This window comes from Schistocerca gregaria, chromosome 6 (assembly GCF_023897955.1).
Source record: "Schistocerca gregaria isolate iqSchGreg1 chromosome 6, iqSchGreg1.2, whole genome shotgun sequence".
NCBI lineage: Eukaryota > Metazoa > Arthropoda > Insecta > Orthoptera > Acrididae > Schistocerca > Schistocerca gregaria.
The window spans coordinates 273,928,230-273,947,620 of record NC_064925.1 but is presented as its reverse complement, the minus strand read 5'-3'; the positions used below and the strand labels follow the sequence as shown (position 1 = coordinate 273,947,620).

General features: G+C 38.9%; 1 protein-coding gene across 1 annotated transcript in view; it reads right to left on the bottom strand.

Annotated features, from left to right (window-relative positions):
• Window positions 1-19,391, bottom strand: part of LOC126279060 (protein bark beetle) — a 313,877-nt gene that overhangs the window by 140,858 nt on the left and 153,628 nt on the right. The window contains exons 5-7 of the mRNA XM_049979491.1: window positions 15,019-15,179; window positions 7,168-7,448; window positions 2,332-2,584 (exon numbers count right to left, since the gene is read on the bottom strand). Of these exons, the coding sequence (XP_049835448.1) occupies window positions 2,332-2,584; window positions 7,168-7,448; window positions 15,019-15,179 (695 nt within the window). The remainder of the gene's footprint in view (window positions 1-2,331; window positions 2,585-7,167; window positions 7,449-15,018; window positions 15,180-19,391) is intronic.

Below are 19,391 nucleotides of genomic sequence, written 5' to 3'. Positions count from 1 at the left end.
AGTGCAAATTGGCTTTTTCCAGATTCACAATGAAGTAGGTCCCATCTGATATTAAGCTTTTCAGTGTGGTTTTTGGGATGTAAATTTTCTTGCAGTACCAGTACTCTGCGATCTCATTTTAGGTTCTTTATTATGGCATAAAGCCATATATGGAAGAAGATGATAATGTGCACTTGAAATTCAGCGAACAGTTGGAACTAGGCAATACTGTAGAATGAAACACTTCGCTTCAAATAAAATGATTACCTCTGCGGAAAGATGAATAAAGCCAAATTTCTTTAGCAAACTTGCAAAAATAACTTCACCGTTCTGCAAGGCGATTAATGCTTGACTGCTACTAACTTGGAAATAAAATAAAATCAGAAAACAAATTAATAATATATTTTTGCCCTCCGTAATTATGTGAATGTATTTTAATTCACTTGATAGCTCCCGGCCACATAAATCCATTTGTTTTCACATGACGTGGGAGCTGTACACGAAGAGAAGCAGCGAAATCACTTAACGTAAACACGGGTCACGTGGAGGTTAACCCCCTCCCCACAACTAAGACAACTCTGTGCAAGCGTGAATCTGGCAGGTAGGGCGTGGGAGAAAAAATTTTCCTCGTTTTCATCTGGCTGCTTGCTGCTACTACCGATACAGCTAACAGCCGAACTTCAAGTAGCGGGAGAAGGTACAGCTTATACGTGAGTCAAATGCGCATGCACCGCTGGCAATTGGTCAAACGAACGTAACGTGAACAGTTGTGACGTCATGCTCATAGCAAGCAGTTTATTGTTACGAAGAATTACAGTCTGCGCCCTACGGCCTTTGAAATATTTTTGCTATTTGCAGACGCTTGTGCGTGCACAGTGTTTTGTTGTTGTAAATTGCACATTTTCTTTGCCACTAAAGTTTTATTTTTTTCCCTCTCATTTATATTTTATTGCTGCAGTATCATTCTCCAGTAGCAGAATACAATAATATTCTTTGCTAGAGAATCAATTCTGCAGTCAAAATTGCAAAAATTTAACTGAAAGCTAAAACAATGAAAAATTCACGGAATTCCAAAAAATTCCCGGGTTTTTCTTGGATTTCCCGGTTGTCCTGGGTCGTATACACCCTGTGTAATAAGTTAACATGTGTGTGTGCCTCGCGTCACAGAAATGGAACTGCATAATATTGCTCATCGCCATGCCATTTCTTTTTGCGTTAAATTGGGTGAAAACGCGACAACAACTTACAGTAAGCTTCAGAAGGCTTTTGGAGAGGAGGTTATGTAAAGAGCTCAAGTTTTTCGTTGGCATAAACTGTTTAGTGATGGCAGAACGAGTGGTGAAGATGAAGACCGCAGTGGACGACAATCAACCTCACGGACGGATGTCAACTTGGCCAGGGTGCATGAACTCGTACGATCTGATTGTAGATTATCCATGAAAAGATTGCCGAAGAACTGAACATCTATCGAGAAACGGTTCGTCTAATAATAACTGAATATCTTGGTATGAGAAAGATTTGTGCAAAAATGGCCCCAAAAGCATCACACCACAACAGCAAGAAACATGGATAAATTTGGCAGCCGATCTGTTAAAGCAAATGGAAATCAATCCAGAATTGCTGAGCCGTGTTATCACTGGTGATGAAAGTTGGTTTTTTCAGTACGATCCAGAGACAAAAAGCCAAAGTTCTCAATGGTGCTCAAAGGGATCACCCAGACCAAACGAAGCTCGCATGTCAAAGTCAAAAGGGAAATGCATGCTTGTGTGCTTCTTTGATTCCAAGGGAATTGTTCATAAAGAGTGGGTGCCTCCTGGACAAACAGTTAACCAATATTACTACAAATAAATTTTAGAAAGACTTCGCAAAAGAGTTCTTTGTCTCTGTGCCAACATTGCTGACGATTGGATTCTGCATCACGATAATGTGCCATCCCATACTGCTCCATCAGTACAGCAATTTTTAACCCCAAAACAAATTTCAGTACTACCACAGCCACCTTATTCACCAGATATAGCTCTGCGCAACTTTTTTCTATTTCCAAGAGTCAAAATGGCAGTCAAGGGACACCATTTTCAAACAACACAAGATGTCCAAAAAACTGTGATGAGGGTTTTTGGAGGATATTACAGAAGATGAGTTCTAGAAATGTTACCATCAATGGCAGAAGTGTTGGAAAAAGTGTGTGCAATCAGAAGGGAACTAATTTGAAGGAGATAACGCTAAACTTGACTAAAACAGTAAGCAACATTTTTTTTTCACATCAGTCTCATTACTTTATTGTCGCACCTCGTATATGTGAATCTCCAAGTGCTAGCAAATTGTAAATATCATAATTTAACAACGTCATACCTTGCCCAGCAGTGACTCTCAGAAAGGCAACAGTTGGTACTGGATCACGTGTTGGAGCCCGAAATTGGACATACAAGCGATTACCAGTAGTGACTGTGCTCTGAGGTAGTGATCCTTGATACAACAAAGTATCAGCTAGCAGGTTGTCTCCCGAGCCAGATCCATCTCGAAGGAAAATATGTGCTGCCCCACTGCCAGATGACACAGCAACCACTTCAGCAGTCAGCACATATCCCATCTTTGTGTAGAATGCCTGTTGGGCAGAGCAGTTTATACAATTAATAAAGTTCAAAATAAACATAGTGTACAAAAGTAGAAGTACAAGAAAACAGCTACAAAATCTTTATTCATAACATAAATCCCATAAGTCATTACACACTGATCATCAACAGAATTTATCATTTGTCATAAGAACATAAAAATTACTGTAACTCATTTTCAGTTCTCTGTTTAGTATTTCAAGTTGCACATTTACAATAAGCAAACAGATACGTAACAAACATGCACTAGCTTCAAATTGCTGCCTAGCGGTCCTGATTTATGCTTTTTGAAGCTAAACTAAATCTCTGTAGAAAAATGTTTTCCATGGTTTCCATAAGAAGACACACATTCCTTGCTAGCTTTTTTAAAAGTTAACTAATCAATTACTAAACAGTCTCTGACAGTGAGACAAATTAACTTGCAATATTATCAGTATTGCTGCAGCACGTCTGACAAGACACACACTGGGGGGGGGGGGGGGGGGGGGGAAGGAGAGAGAGAGAGACAGAGAAGATTAAAATAGTATACAAGAAAACTGGAAGCAAGGAAACATCAAAGCAACTTTTATTTTTTTAAAAAAGTCAAAGGTAGGCTGGTTGGTTGTTTAGGGGAAGGAGATCAGACAGCGTGGTCATCGGTCTCGTCGGATTAGGGAAGGATGGGGAAGGAAGTCGGCCATGCCCTTTCAGAGGAACCATCCCAGCATTTGCCTGGAGTGATTTAGGGAAATCACGGAAAACCTAAATCAGTATGGCCGGACGTGGGATTGAACCGTCGTCCTCGCGAGTCCAGTATCTAATCACTGCGCCACCTCACTCGGTAAAAAGTCAAAGCCTAGCTGGTAAAGCATACAAGGCCCAGCAGGTACCGGGCAATAAATCAGGTGCTTCTGCTTTTTTGGAATTGGAAATGGTATTTATTGATCGTTGACAGAAGAAGACTACCTGATATATTTGTTTGTGGACAAGATTTATTGGATAGTTGTGGGAGATGAAGAGGTTGCAATAGGTGTTTGTTGCTATGATATAGGTGTTTGTTGCTATAGGTGTTGTTTGTTGCTATAGGTGTTGAGAGATTAAAATTGGAGCAGGTATGGAAAGTTAGTTGAAACCTGAATTTGATAGCTTTGAAACTTTTGGGGAAAATTTAACTGTATATCAAAAGAATAGACAAATGGTAAATGGAGGTAGTGTATTTGTTGCAGTAGACAAGAAATCAAATCCACCAAGATAGAAATTAAAGGTGCATGTGAGATTGTTTGAGCAAGACTCAGTATCAGGTGTCAGCATAAAATAATAACTGGATCCTTCTCTCACCCAACAGACTCATCTCCTGATGTAACTGAAAACTTTAAGAGAAACCTCAGTTCACTAGTACATAAGTTTCTCAATCATACTGTAATCATCAGTATAGACTTTAATCAACCAGCAATCAATTCGGAAAATTACAGTTTTGTTAGTGGTGGGTGTGATAAGGCATCCTGTGGAACATTACTAAATGGCTTCTCTGAAAACTACCTAGGACAGACAGAAACACCACTCATGATGGAAATATATTGGACCTAAGGGCAACAAATGGACTGACATATTAGAAGATGTCTACATTGAAACTAGTATCAGTGACGATGTCGTGGTTGTGGCAACAATGATTACCAAAGTACAAAGGATAGCTAAAACAAGCAGGAAGATACATATTTTCAGTAAACTAAATGAAAAATCAGTAGTGTCATATCTCAATGAGGAACTTGAAACTTTTAGCACAGGGCAGGAGCAAGTACAGGAACTATGGCTCAAGTTTAAAAGAACAACTGACCATGCACTGCATAGATATGTACCCAATAAAACAATTAATAATGGAGGGAACCACCATGGCATACAGTCACTGTACAAAAACTTCTAAAGAAACAAAGCATAGAGCTACAGATAGAGAGATGCTGAATGAAACGCATTTAGCTGTCAAGAGAGTAATACATGAAGGCTTTAATTACTACTGCAGCAAAATATCATCAAATGATCTTTCAAAAAACCCAAAGAAATTCTGGTCACATGTAAAGGCTGATACTGATGCCAAAGTTAGTGTCCAGTCCCTAGCAACTGAGACAGGAACTGAAACTGAGGGTAGCAAAGCAAAAGCTAAAATGCTTAAATCCATTTTCAAATGTTCCTTTACAAAGGAAAATCCAGGACAGGTGCCCCAGTTTAATTCTTGTACCCATAAAAAGATGGCCAAAATAACTATTAGTGTCAGTGGTATCGAGATACAACTGAAATCGTTAAAATGGAACAAGCTCCAGAGCCCAATGAAATCCCAATCAGACTATATACTGAATCTGCAGCTGAGTTAGCCCCTCTTCTAACTATAACATACTGTAGGTCCCTCACATAGGGATCATGAGGGTAAGATTAGAATAATTACATCAAACACAGAAGTATTTAGACAGTCATTCTCCCTGCACTTCATACATGAATGGAATGGGAAGAAACCCTAACAACTGGTAAAATGGGACACACCCTCTGTCATGCACTTCACGGTGTTTACAGAGTGTAGATGTAAATGTAGAAATGTTTGCCACTGACACCTAAGAATCTGCTCCAATAGTGTCAAAATATGTTTCAGATGATTCAAGATAAACAATAAAGAATTTATTTTACTATGTGACAATATCTGTCTGCACAATATGTGTAGCATACATGTTGTAATATCTATCTGAATAATATGTGTAGCATATAGCAATCTCTGTACTCCAACAAATGGAATTTTTGGCACATCTAGGGACTTTCATTTGTTTCCAAGACTGAAAGAATACCATGGAGAAAGACTTTTCCAAATGAAGATGGAGTTCAGGAAGATATGATAAAGTGGTTGGTCACAAAACATATGTACATGGTGGAGATTATGTGCAAAGATAACTAAATGAATGTGCTAAATATATACATAAAATTGATATAAACCAATTGCACTCCAGGAATATTTTAAGTTTCTTACTACTCAACTTTCTTAATAATTCCATAATCCTTCAAACAGTAAGTTACACATTATTATGGCACACCAAGTACAGTAACTTTTATTGACTGCTGCATTAGACATCAAAATGACATAATTTTTCCACAGTCTGTGTCTACGTAAACAAGTCAATGTAAACAATGGTTGGGAAGTCCTACCACTAGTTGAATTTCTTGATGATAGAAATCTGTTCTTTGGTCACCCAAGGAGCCATTTGAGAACCACTGTGTTAAAATCAGCATCACTGGAAAATCCCTTTCCCTCCAAATCTTCTTTCAGCTTGCCAAAAAGATTGAAATCATATGTGCAAGATCTGGACAGTATGGCAGATCAGCATCACCCACATCTATGCGGCCTTTGTCAGAGAGTTACCAACATTTTACTACAGCTGGATGCTACACTGCATTTAGTCTATATCCTGCCAGAATTTCACAGTGATTTTTTGTGAATTTAGATATTTTATACACAAGAATCATACTGTCTCACATATCTCAACGACGGAATATATTTCCAGTTGTCATGTCACTCTTTTTGCACAATGGTCTTAACACGGAATGACATGTATGACTCACTTTGAAGCCCCTATGTAGTACTTGAGTTCGCACTCCATTCTAAGATCCATCTCTTAAACAATCTTCGAATGATGGGCTGCTTGTACAGATCCCCTGGCTCTGCATTGTAGAGAACTCCCCACTTGCCAAATTTTCTGACACCAACTAGTCAGGATAGAGGCTAACGGAACAGTGTCTAAGTGCTAGGCTACGGATCCAAAGTTCTGGGTTCCAATCTGGGGTCAGTGCAAGGATTTTTATCCATCACACATCACTTCTTTCACCTCAGGAGTAAGTCAGCTCAAAGGTCATAGGAGGACAAAGGCATACCACCTCCAACAGGGCCATGCTTACTAAAGCATTGTGGTGTTCAAACCAACCTTCAAGATATTAAGGCTTTAACTTTTCTTTTATTTCAATGGATTTTTAAAAGGTCTTCCAGTAAAAAAATTAGGAGATTTGTTAGTACTCATTTTCATATTCAACAGATATTAGGATCTAAGAAGAGACATATAAACAGAGTAGACTTTCGAAAACTTGGAATATGGGTAAAATGGAGGAGGAGTGTATGAAACAGAATGGTGTGGAGAGGTCCTGTGGACATATCACACAGAGAAGAAGAAGAAGAAGAAGAAGAAGAAGAAGAAGCTTTACTTACACTTGATGCTTTCAACAACTTGTCCAGCACTTCTCATGCATTCATGCTCTCAAAATAGTTATAAACTGTCAATAATAATAAATTCTGACAATACCAATATTTTTCTGCGTAAAAGGTTACTTCAACAATAAGCTCACAGATACTACCATACTGCTTTCCTGAAGTTGCTTTAGTGACTCTTATTTTAGTTAGGGAATCACAATATGTCATAAAAAATTAAGGCTGTAAGAAACTGGCACTAGCAATATTTTACAAGGAAAAATTAAATTAATTCAGACAATCCTTTATTTTTTATCTTACATAATGCTGTAATATAGGTAACTCAGATCAGATAAGTACCTAGTGTTCCAGGACAAGCCTCACCTTGGAGCAGTCACGCTGACTGACAGAATTTTTTGGCTGTTCGAGGCGTACAAGAAGTGGGTATATCTGTGACGTAGTGGTGGACAAAGTGCAGAAGTCAAGTGCTACAGCGAGAGGGTCTGGCTGGGCCTGCAGCTGTGCCATACCCTCTGTCTGCAGGCCAGGTCGGGGGTCATGGCTGACATAATGTACTCCATCTCCTCCATTTTCTGATATGGTGCAGCTCTCCAGCAATACTTGACCACCACTGCCCGATGTCACATTTGCAAACAAACCATAACCTGGGGAAGAAACGATGATACAAACAGTATTCAAACTGCGTTCTCAGATTTTTAGCCAGCAACATTTCTGTTACAAGTACACTGATAAGTGAAATGAAAAGGAGCCAAAATATTTTGCACATAGCAAATGAGTTTACATGAAAGTGCAAATACACAAATATATACACTGTTGTAAAAGAGAAGTATGTTGTGCAACAGTAAATTTGACATCACGCATACTAAAGAGAAACTTAAAAATATAATTTTCATGAGTTTGGTACACTCACAAGACATAATGAATTACAAGACAATGCTTTTTATTTCAATGAAAAGTGTTCTCAATCAGGGCCAACAACAAATATCCAGCTACATATGCCATGTCACCTTTCTACATTTACACAAGACAACCGGGTAACAGCTGTTTATCCACAGACAGACAATGAAATCAAAATAATTTTTGTGAATAAATTTCTGGTCACCTGTTTCCTATTTTTATTTTTAAATGTAAATAATTTTGTGACAGTTGTTTTACTTGATCCAAGGCAAATATTTTTATTTTATCATGGAGATATTATGAAACTTCTTAGGTAAACTGCAAAAGAACAGACTTTTTGTATCAGTCCTTTGTCATCAGATGACTACTTAAACACCAATTAACCCAATGTAATCAGTCAGATTTCTCAAGCTTCGCAAATGCACAATGAATTCTCTGGATCACAGCCTTACAGAAGTATTGGTATTATCCTAGAAAAGGACCGAAGGCTTTCAGGTTCCTGGTTCACAAGAAATAAAGTAACAACACTAAGAAATTTAAAGGTATTGAAGATAGGATAGCTCTTCTGAAATTAATTCTAGACAATACAGCTGACTCAATAATATTTCAAGATTATGTATGTATATCAAGACAGGAGGACGATGAAGCAGAACATTCATATAGCCAACCGGATTCAACTGTCAACAAGAAAGACAATGTGGACTCTTGTAATGGGTGACTTTGATACAAAACTAAGGTACAGATCAAGACAAACAAACAAAAATGTAGGTGTATATGGATGCAGGACAAGAAATGACTCAGAACAAAGATTAACAGAATCTATTAAGATCAAGACAAACAAACAAAAATGTAGATGTATATGGATGCAGGACAAGAAATGACTCAGAACAAAGATTAACAGAATCTATCAGTTACGAACATCTACTATAAAAAAAGAACAGATAGAAGATGGACCTGGAGATTTCCAGACAGGTACATGAACAATGCCACAAATAGCAAAATATGAACCATGGACCTTGCCGTTGGTGGGGAGGCTTGCATGCCTCGGCGATACAGATGGCCGTACAGTAGGTACAACCACAACGGAGGGGTATCTGTTGAGAGGCCAGACAAACGCGTGGTTCTTTAAGAGGGGCAGCAGTCTTTTCAGTAGTTGCAGGGGCAACAGTCTGGATGATTGACTGATCTGGCCTTGTAACACTAACCAAATCGGCCTTGCTGTGCTGGTACTGCGAACGGTTGAAAGTAAGGGGAAACTACAGCCGTAATTTTTCCCGGGGGCATGTAGCTTTACGGTATGGTTAATGATGATGGCATCCTCTTGGATAAAATATTCCAGAGGTAAAATAGTCCCCCATTCGGATCTCCGGGTGGGGGCTACTCAAGACGACGTCATTATCAGGAGAAAGAAAACTGGTGTTCTATGGATCGGAGCGTGGAATGTCAGATCCCTTAATCGGGCAGGTAGGTTAGAAAATTTAAAAAGGGAAATGGATAGATTAAAGTTAGATATAGTGGGAATTAGTGAAGTTCAGTGGCAGGAGGAACAAGACCTTTGGTCAGGCGAATAAAGGGTTATAAATACAAAGTCAAATATGGGTATTGCAGGAGTAGGTTTAATAATGAATAGGAAAATAGGAATGCGGGTAAGCTACTGCAAACAGCATAGTGAACGCATTATTGTGGCCAAGATAGACATGAAGCCCATGCCTACTACAGTAGTACAAGTTTATATGCCAATTAGCTCTGCAGATGATGAAGAAATTATAATGTATGATGAGATAAAACAAATTATTCAGGTAGTGAAGGGAGACAAAAGTTTAATAGTCATGGGTGACTGGAATTCGGTAGTAGGAAAAGGGAGGGAAGGAAACGTAGTAGGTGAATATGAATTGGGGCTAAGAAATGAAAGAGGAAGCTGCCTGGTAGAATTTTGCACAGAGCACAACTTAATCACAACTAACACCTGGTTCAAGAATCATAAAAGAAGGTTGTATACATGGAAGAAGCTTGGAGATACTGACAGATTTCAGATAGATTATATAATGGCAAGACAGAGATTTAAGAACCAGGTTTTAAATTGTAAGACATTTCCAGGGGCAGATGTGGACTCTGACCACAATCTATTGGTTATGAACTGTAGATTAAAACTGAAGAAACTGCAAAAAGGTGGGAATTTAAGGAGATGGGACCTGGATAAACTAACTAAAACAGAGGTTCAACAGAGTTTCAGGGAGAGCGTAAGGGAACAAATGGCAGGAATGGGGCAAAGAAATACAGTAGAAGAAGAATGGGTAGCTTTGAGGGATGAAGTAGTGAAGGTAGCAGAGGATCAAGTATGTAAAAAGACAAGGGCTAGTAGAAATCCTTGGGTAACAGAAGAAATATTGATTGATTTGAAATTTAATTGATGAAAGGAGATAATATAAAAATGCAGTAAATGAAGCAGGCAAAAATAAATACAAACATCTCAAAAATGAGATCAACACGAAGTGCAAAATGGCTAAGCAGGGATGGCTAGAGGATAAATGTAAGGATCTAGAGGCTTATATCACTAGGGGTAAGATAGATAGTGCCTACAAGAAAATTAGAGAGACCTTTGGAGAAAAGAGAACCACTTGTATGAATATCAAGAGCTCAGATGGAAACCCAGTTGTAAGCAAAGAAGGGAAAGCAGAAAGGTGGAAGGAGTATATAGAGAGTCTATATAAGGGTGATGTACTTGGGGACAATATTATGGAAATGGAAGAGGATGTAGATGAAGATGAAATGGGAGATACGATACTGCGTGAAGAGTTTGACAGAGCACTGACAGACCTGAGGCGAAAAAAGGCCCCAGGAGTAGACAACATTCCATTAGAACTACTGACGGCCTTGGGCGAGCCAGTCCTGACAAAACTCTACCATCTGGTGAGCAAAGAGTATGAGGCAGACGAAATACCCTCAGACTTCAAGAAGAATATAATAATTCCAATCCCAAGGAAAGCAGGTGTTGACAGATGTGAAAATTATGGAACTATCAGTTTAATAAGTCACGGCTGCAAAATACTAACGCGAATTCTTTACAGACGAATGGGAAAACTGGTAGAAGCCGACCTCGGGGAAGATCAGTTTGGATTCCGCAGAAGTGTTGGAACACGCGAGGTAATACTAACCTTATGACTTATCTTAGAAGAAAGATTAAGAAAAGGCAAACATATGTTTCTAGCATATGTAGACTTAGAGAAAGTTTTTGACAATGTTGACTGGAATACTCTCTTTCAAATTCTGAAGGTGGCAAGGGTAAAATATAGGGAGCAAAAGGCTATTTACAATTTGTATAGAAACCAAATGGCAGTTTTAAGAGTCGAGGGGCATGAAAGGGAAACAGTGGTTGGGAAGGGAGTGAGACAGGGTTATAGCCTCTCCCCGATGTTATTCAATCTGTATATTGAGCAAGCAGTAAAGGAAACAAAAGAAAAATTCGGAGTAGGTATTAAAATCCATGGAGAAGAAATAAAAACTTTGAGGTTTGCCTATGACATTGTAATTCTGTCAGAGACAGCAAAGGACTTGGAAGAGCAGTCGAACGGAATGGGTAGTGTCTTGAAGGGAGGATATAAGATGAACATCAATAAAAGCAAAACGAGGATAATGGAGTGTAGTTGAATTAAATCGGGTGATGCTGAGGGAATTAGATTAAGAAATGAGACGTTTAAAATAGTAAATGAGTTTTGCTATTTGGGCAGTAAAATGAATGATGATGGTCGAAGTGGGGAGGATATAAAATGTAGATTGGCAATGGCAAGGAAAGCGTTTCTGAAGAAGAGAAATTTGTTAACATCGAGTATAGATTTAAGTGTCAGGAAGTCGTTTCTGAAAGTATATGTATGGAGTGTAGCCATGTATGGAAGTATAAATAGTTTAGACAAGAAGAGAATAGAAGCTTTCGAAATATGGTGCTACAGAAGAATGCTGAAGATTAGATGGGTAGATCACATAACTAGTGAGGAGGTGCAGAATAGGATTGGGGAGAAGAGAAGTTTGTGGCACAACTTGACTAGAAGAAGGGATCGGTTGATAGGACATGTTCTGAGGCATCAAGGGATCACCAATTTAGTGTTGGAGGGCAGCGTGGAGGGTAAAAATCATAGAGGGAGACCAAGAGATGAATACGCTAAACAGATTCAGAAGGATGTAGGTTGCAGTAGGTACTGGGAGATGAAGAAGCTTGCACAGGATAGAGTAGCATGGAGAGCTGCATCAAACCAGTCTCTGGACTGAAGACCACAACAACAACATGAATAAATCAAGAAACAATAAATCAGTTTCAACTCAGTGCACTTAGTAATGAAATCCTTTTCACAAAATTATTACAAAAAGAGAAAAAATGTTCAGAAGCCCTAAATTACGTGCCTGCTTGATGAAAATGAGAAATATTAAGAGAAAGAGATTACCATTACAAACTACCACCCTACTAGCCTAATCTAAAAAAAAGTTATTTATCTACATAATAAAGAACAATTTGTAGATGAAAACCAGTGAGCACAATAAGCATGACTCTCAATAAATTATTAACTTCGAAATGAACAAAAAAACTGAGAAATAAAATGAATATAGCATGACATTACAGCCTTCACTGATTATGCAAAAAGTTCTGACTCTCTGTTTCATAAAACCATTGTTGAAAACTTTAAACAACATGATATACTTATTAACTACAGTAATGTAATAATACAGGGTGTATCAAAACAAGCTGCAAACTCTGAAAATTCATAAGAACTTATTCATATGATTTGCAGACTTGGTCTGAAGGAAAACTGATCAAGTTTTGTCTCATGCGGTTCGCTAGTACAGAATGTGCTCTCCCAGTGCTAGTTGTAGCTGCACCAAAGATGGCTGTCCTTACTGGTCCCGAGGTTTCTCGCTGTGTGTTCCGGTTTGGAGAGTGTACTTAGGTATACTGGAAAACTTTTTCATCCTCCAGACTGACATTAATGACAAAAACACAGCACACAGTTTATGCAAGATGGCAAACCACACACTAACTCTCCGATGCCCAGTGTTTCCTAAATGTCCATTTCCCAACTAAATGGATCGGCGAAGGTGTGCCAATTGTATCCCCCCCTCTGCCACATTCACTGGACCTGACACCTCCTGCCTTCTTCTTTTGGAGATTAATCAAAGATACTATCTGTGTTCCACCCTTACTGGCTTCTCTACCAGAGCTCAGACTAGACCCTGCCTCACAACTGAACAGGTCATGCTTGGTATGCTGTGGTGAGTTTGTCAAGAAGTCGACTTCACGTGGAATGTGTGCTGCATAACCAATGGAAGTCAAATGGAACCTGTTTAGGTATAAGGTAAAAAACTTTATGTGTTTTGTTATAAAATTGCACCAATATCCTGTCTGTAAGTTAAATGAATAAATCAATGTGAGTTTTCAGAGTTGTAAAGTCCTTTTTGATACACCCGATATATGACAATGAGAACAATACAGTCCTAATTAAAAGGAAGAAATAGGTGAATAATTTAACATTTTAATATGACTCAAGAAAGGAGATCCAATTTCACCAAAATTTACAGCAACTTTAGAACATGCCTACAGAAGACTACACTGGGAGAAGACAGGAATCATAATTGCTTGAAAGAAATTAAACCTGTGACTTGTAGAGGGCACAGAGCTCTTCACAGATAGCCAAAGTGATCTGCAGAATATGCTAGCAAGACTGAGTATTCATCACAAACAGAAAGCATGACTGATAACCTGCAATAACTGCTGATACAGGTAAATATAATTCACCCTGATTACACAAAGTATATATCCTTGGAAAAGTTGAACAAGCAACAATCAGCAAGTGGAAATTGATATCTGCTTTAAGAATGATACGTACTGAAGCTTGAGGATTCTTGTGGTGAGTGACCTATCAGTGAACATGAAAAGAAATTTTTTTGAATTCGTGTATCACCTCCACCCTCTATCAGTTCCTAGCCTCCAATACATAAACAGGAAAACATAATGAAACTGACACAGAGGGAACTGGAACTAAGTATGTTAATTTCAACACAAAGAGATAAAGAGAGAAATAAAGACTTAAGAAATATAGGACAAGTAAAAGACACACTGACTCAAGTGAAAACACTGAGACCAAAATGGATGGGAAATGTCATGAAAAGATCTGATGAGAGATGGAGCAAATCATCGACAGAATGGTTGCCCCTAGAAAAAAAGGCACGAGAGGAAGACAGTGAAGAAGATGGCAAGATTGAGCTGGGATCTTCACCAACAACTGTGAGAGACAGATACCAATGGAAAAAGTTGGGAGAGAGTTTTGCTGAACAGTGAGAAGCTACACAGGTCTGCTACAGAAAAGAGTCATAAATGAGAGAGGGAGAGAGGAAGAGAGAGAGAGAGAGAGAGAGAGAGAGAGAGAGAGAGAGAGAGAGAGAGAGACTGCGAGAAGGGAAGAGGAGCAGGAGAGATTGAAAGACAGAGGTATAAGAACAAACATCAATGCTGTGCATAGGAAGAAACTTTAATATGTACAGTACAATGAAAGATTACTCCAAAAACATTAACAAAATACAGTATCAGCTAGACGATTCTAGCTATGCGAATCACATAACTCACTGGATAATAAGAGGCTCAGTCACAACACATTCCCCTTAATTTTGTATCATTACAGGATAAATGTGATTAAGATTCATAATTCCATCCCATACTCTGTGTTCAAGTTTGAAACGCTAGCAAAAGCACCTTACAGAATTGTTGCAAGAGGATCTTAAGCATTGCTTGGGATGCTGTTGCTGAAACTATGAAGTATTTCAACACAGTAAGTACTTGCTTATCATATGCATATTATGATGTCAATTGTTGTGGTAGACAAGCAGAGGACACTTATTGACAAGGTGAAATACTGAGTGTACAGGTGCCAAGCAATAGTCCTCACTACTGACACATGGGTAAAACTGTACTCTGCCAAATGTGAAGACATTGCCCATCCAGTAGCTTACTTTTGCTGCAGAATGTGGTATCATCAAGATGCTGTACATTAAGTCTTCTGTTTGACACCATGGTCTTCTGTATTTCATTTTCCCTGTCAGCCATCACTACACCAGAAACTGACGAACAGTTATTCTAAAAAATGTTTCAGGCTCTACAACATTAATAGTATCACTATGACCTTAAGTGGCACATCTCATAAAATTGTTCTACTATTTTCTAGTATAGAAGTAAGATCAATCCCTAACCTGTCACAGTTCACATTTTGAGTTATAAGTGTGGCTTTGCAGAAAATATCGGACTAGTTATTTTCCCAAGCACAAGTTGTGGCTCACCTTTGTTACCATGGAGTGTGCAGTTGTTGAGCTGCAGAGGAGCTTCCAGGCTTGTAGCATTGATACCATCACGGGCTGAATAGAGGACAGCAACAGATGTCATATGTGGAGGGACACCATTCACAAAGAGTGCTGCACCACTAGGGCCCGCACCAGCATACCTAAATAGGGAATACAGCATTTTCATATACATATAAGCTGGTCAACTCTAATAGCTAAGCTTATGTTATAACATTCATTTTTGAAATCATGTGTTACCATAACCATTGCCATACAATTTAAAATGCAGGAAATGGATTTTTCTGTCTAGCACCCAATAGTTCTATCTCAGTTATTAATCTCATAAACAATGATAAACCAAAAGTTCACTGTGTATTCAACTGGTTGGGTTACTTAGAACAAAATGCTCCTGATCTGTGAGTTGGAGGTTCCCAGTTTAACTCTTGTACTTAACAATATTCTTTTTCAATTATTTAAGTGAGTGTTAACTACCTAACACTTAAAATTTAAATAAAAAATAAGCAACTACATTTCTCTCTGAACTCCATGTTCTCTAAAAGTTGTGAATATAAACATTGCTAACACAATTTGATATTTTTAGTTTTGGTTGTGAAAACTGATCCTAAGCTGAATTTTCCAGGACCACATCTTCTCTTGTGAATGTTACAAAAATGATTGTCTGGAACTATATTATTTATATATAGGCTGTTGGAACTGTGAAGAAATGAAATATGTCAAGCAGTTGTACTCTACAATCAATTATAATTTCATATTTTGCTGTTATTACCTCCTGTCTTACATCACCATTAGGGTGTCCCAAAAGAATACCAACAATGCTTAGTATGTTATGCGAGAGGCAAACTGATCGGTTTTCACGAAGGACACAATATCCCAAAATGTGCAGCTTAGGCACTGGAGGGCGTCAAAGTCTGACGTCAACAAACCCAGCATGAGTAGTAGCACACTGTGCTGTCTACATTACAAACATACTTCAAAACTCCTACGTTAATGTACAGCCCCCATCATTGGTGCTGAGGCTCACATACAGTTGCAGTTGTCTTTGAATTATTTCAATCATTCCCTGGACTCGAGCTATAAGTTCCTCTGCTGACATTACATGTGTGTCATATGCCACATTCTTCACACTAACCCACACAAAACAGTCAAGAGGTATCATATCAGGTGACTGTGCTGGCAATGGGACTGGTCCACACTTACCAATCCAACAACTGGGATATACAATGCTGAGATGATTCCACACATCGACCTCAAAGTGTGCCAGAGCTCCGTTGTGTTGCAGCCACATGTCCATCCGAACATTTTGTGAAACTACATCCAACAGGGTATGCAAAACATCTCTAATAAATGTGAGGTGCATCAGTACTGTTAGTCTGTTTGGCAGTAGATATAGCCCAATGATATGGTCACCAATTATCCCAGCACAGATGGTAACACTGTCCCTGTGTTGGTGATTTTGAATCACCTGCACACGCAGATTTTCACCCAGTCAAACATGCATGCTGTGCAAGTTCAATACACCATCTTTAGTAAACGTGCATTCATACATCAGTGCATCATGGCTAGTCCTCCTCCTGTAACACCTGGACTTTCTACAGATGGCATGGATGGACAATACACCATACGACACTTCTACCCGTGTGCAGCATCTGTGTCACCAGCTGAGTGGTGGCGGCTGGGTCCTCTCTGAAGACTGTCAGCACATCCACCTCCAACTGTACATAAGCTTGGATTACCCACATCACATTTTGGCACCTACCACAGGATAAACAGTAGACTGGGGATACTATTCACATGTACGAAGCACAAAGTGCTACTACTTTACTGTACAATGTACATACCTCAGGTAACATACGTACAACTTTCTTGATTCTCTGAGGCGTCTCTCACGACTGCAAACATGGAATTATGTGGGGTACATCTGTTTGGAAATTGTTCTGCATAAAATCTTGCAGCAGCTCTCCCGTTGCAGTATGCGTTGGCACTTGCAAGCACAAAGTCAGTCATTTCCGCAGCTGTGTACTGGTACATGTTGCACTGCTGTCAACAACATTACTGCTCTGACAGGCCACACAAGATCAGCAGTAAGATGCACACAATGGTTGTAGAGGAATGCAGCACATGAGCAGGAATGTCATTAGGCTCAAGTCATCTGTCTGCAGTACACAGATGGCTAAAGGGTTCATACCTTATGTATTCAGACACCAAAACGAATCGGAAGAAACCATCACAACTATTTGTTCTCAGACTTTGACACCTCCAGCGCCCAAACCATACATTTCCAGGTATGGGTTCCTTCTTGAAAACGTATCAGTTTGCCACACTAAGTGCTTTTTACACCCTGTTTGTGCTTTAACTAAAGGAAGTGTGCCAGACTGTTATCCATCTTGCTTCACAGCTGTCACAGTGCAGCCTCCCTATTGAATTCCATCTCTTTGATGCAAACCTATTTTTTGGACATGTTCCTTCCTTCACCATAAACTAAGCATGAGAGAAAAGTGGAACACCTGTTAAGGCAGCAGACATGTATATTTGTGGAACAAGTTTCAAAATACAATTCAGCTGCAAATTTTAGATTGCTTGTGATCCCTATATACTTTTAGCGCAATTCTCCTTCAACAAACCAACTGCAGGTGCCCCCCTCCCTGTCCATCTTACTTAATGTTCCATCTCCAATGACATCACTATCAACAAAATATGCAACCCTAACATTTTAGCTGTTTTGACTTACAGGGTATGTTATTATTGATTTGTATTTTTATATTTATTTTTTGTGTGGTTTGCTGGACCAGTGGGTAAATGTCAGACTACAAGTTCAAACATTTATCCTCAGTCAGTCTCAGGATTTTTTTTCTACCACTTGCTACTTGTTTCACTCTCCAATTTGACTGATATATTAAAAGAAGGGGAGTTTGAAGCTGCACAGTGATCTACATCTACCTCCACTCCCTGCAAACCACCAACAAATTACTCTACAATTGGCTACATAATTTGGTTCAAAGGTCGGAAGAAGGCAAGTTCTACCACCTTGAATTGGGCCACACATAGTAAAATATGAGACATCAATTGTTCAGTTATGAATGTGGACTAGTACTCATTCCATATACAAAATATACAAATACAGTTAAGAAAACCAGGATGACAAGGAGAAAATAACAATTTTTTCAAAAACTAATACTAAGACTTGAGTAATGTGAATTGATACTCGGAAGAAAGCATTTTGTACCTTAAGTGCCTTTTCACAATTAATAATTACCTGAGACCTCTTCTCAGCAGACAAGCTGATATAGGAGTTAAGATATTTTCACAGTGAATTTACATTTTCCTAACGGCATTTCTCTTTTGTCGCAAATTATTCATCAACAAATGGTCATGGACATGGTATGGGCATTGATAACTGCACTGAAAAATTTATACTATAAGAAGATTTTACCTTAAGAATTACACATTACATTCAGATTTTACTTTAAAAAGAATATATTAGGTTTAGGATACCATGCTAGTAGGATTTTTCTACCTCACAAAGACAGCTGTTGATTAATGTGTTTTGTAGGTACTTCTCAAATGAACTGTATGGTTGATCTCTTACTGCCAGTTAGTTTATTATGCAAGTATACCTAAAACTATTTTCATAAAATAGAAAGAAACTTCCACATGGGAAAAATATATTAAAAACAAAGATTCCAAGACTTACCAAGCGGGAAAGCGCCGGCAGACAGGCACAATGAACAAAACACACAAACACACACACAAAGAATTACTAGCTTTCGCAACCGATGGTTGCTTCTTCAGGAAGGAGAGGGAAAGACGAAAGGATGTGGGTTTTAAGGGAGAGGGTAAAGAGTCATTCCAATCCCGGGAGCGGAAAGACTTCCCTTAGGGGAAAAAAAGGGACAGGTGTACACTCGCACACACACACATATCCATCCGCACATACACAGACACAAGCAGACAAATATGTGCGGATGGATATGTGTGTGTGTGCGAGTGTACACCTGTCCCTTTTTTTCCCCTAAGGGAAGTCTTTCCGCTCCCGGGATTGGAATGACTCCTTACCCTCTACCTTAAAACCCACATCCTTTCGTCTTTCCCTCTCCTTCCTGAAGAAGCAACCATCGGTTGCGAAAGCTAGTAATTCTGTGTGTGTGTGTGTGTGTGTTTGTGTGTTTTGTTCATTGTGCCTGTCTGCCGGCGCTTTCCCACTTGGTAAGTCTTGGAATCTTTGTTTTTAATATAAAACTATTTTCAGACTTACTCAATCAAGTATATTCTAAATCATATTATTTATGTTCCTTGATCTGTAATTGTGGATGGAACATCTGTATGTTAAAATCTCTAGCTGCTTTTTCATTGGG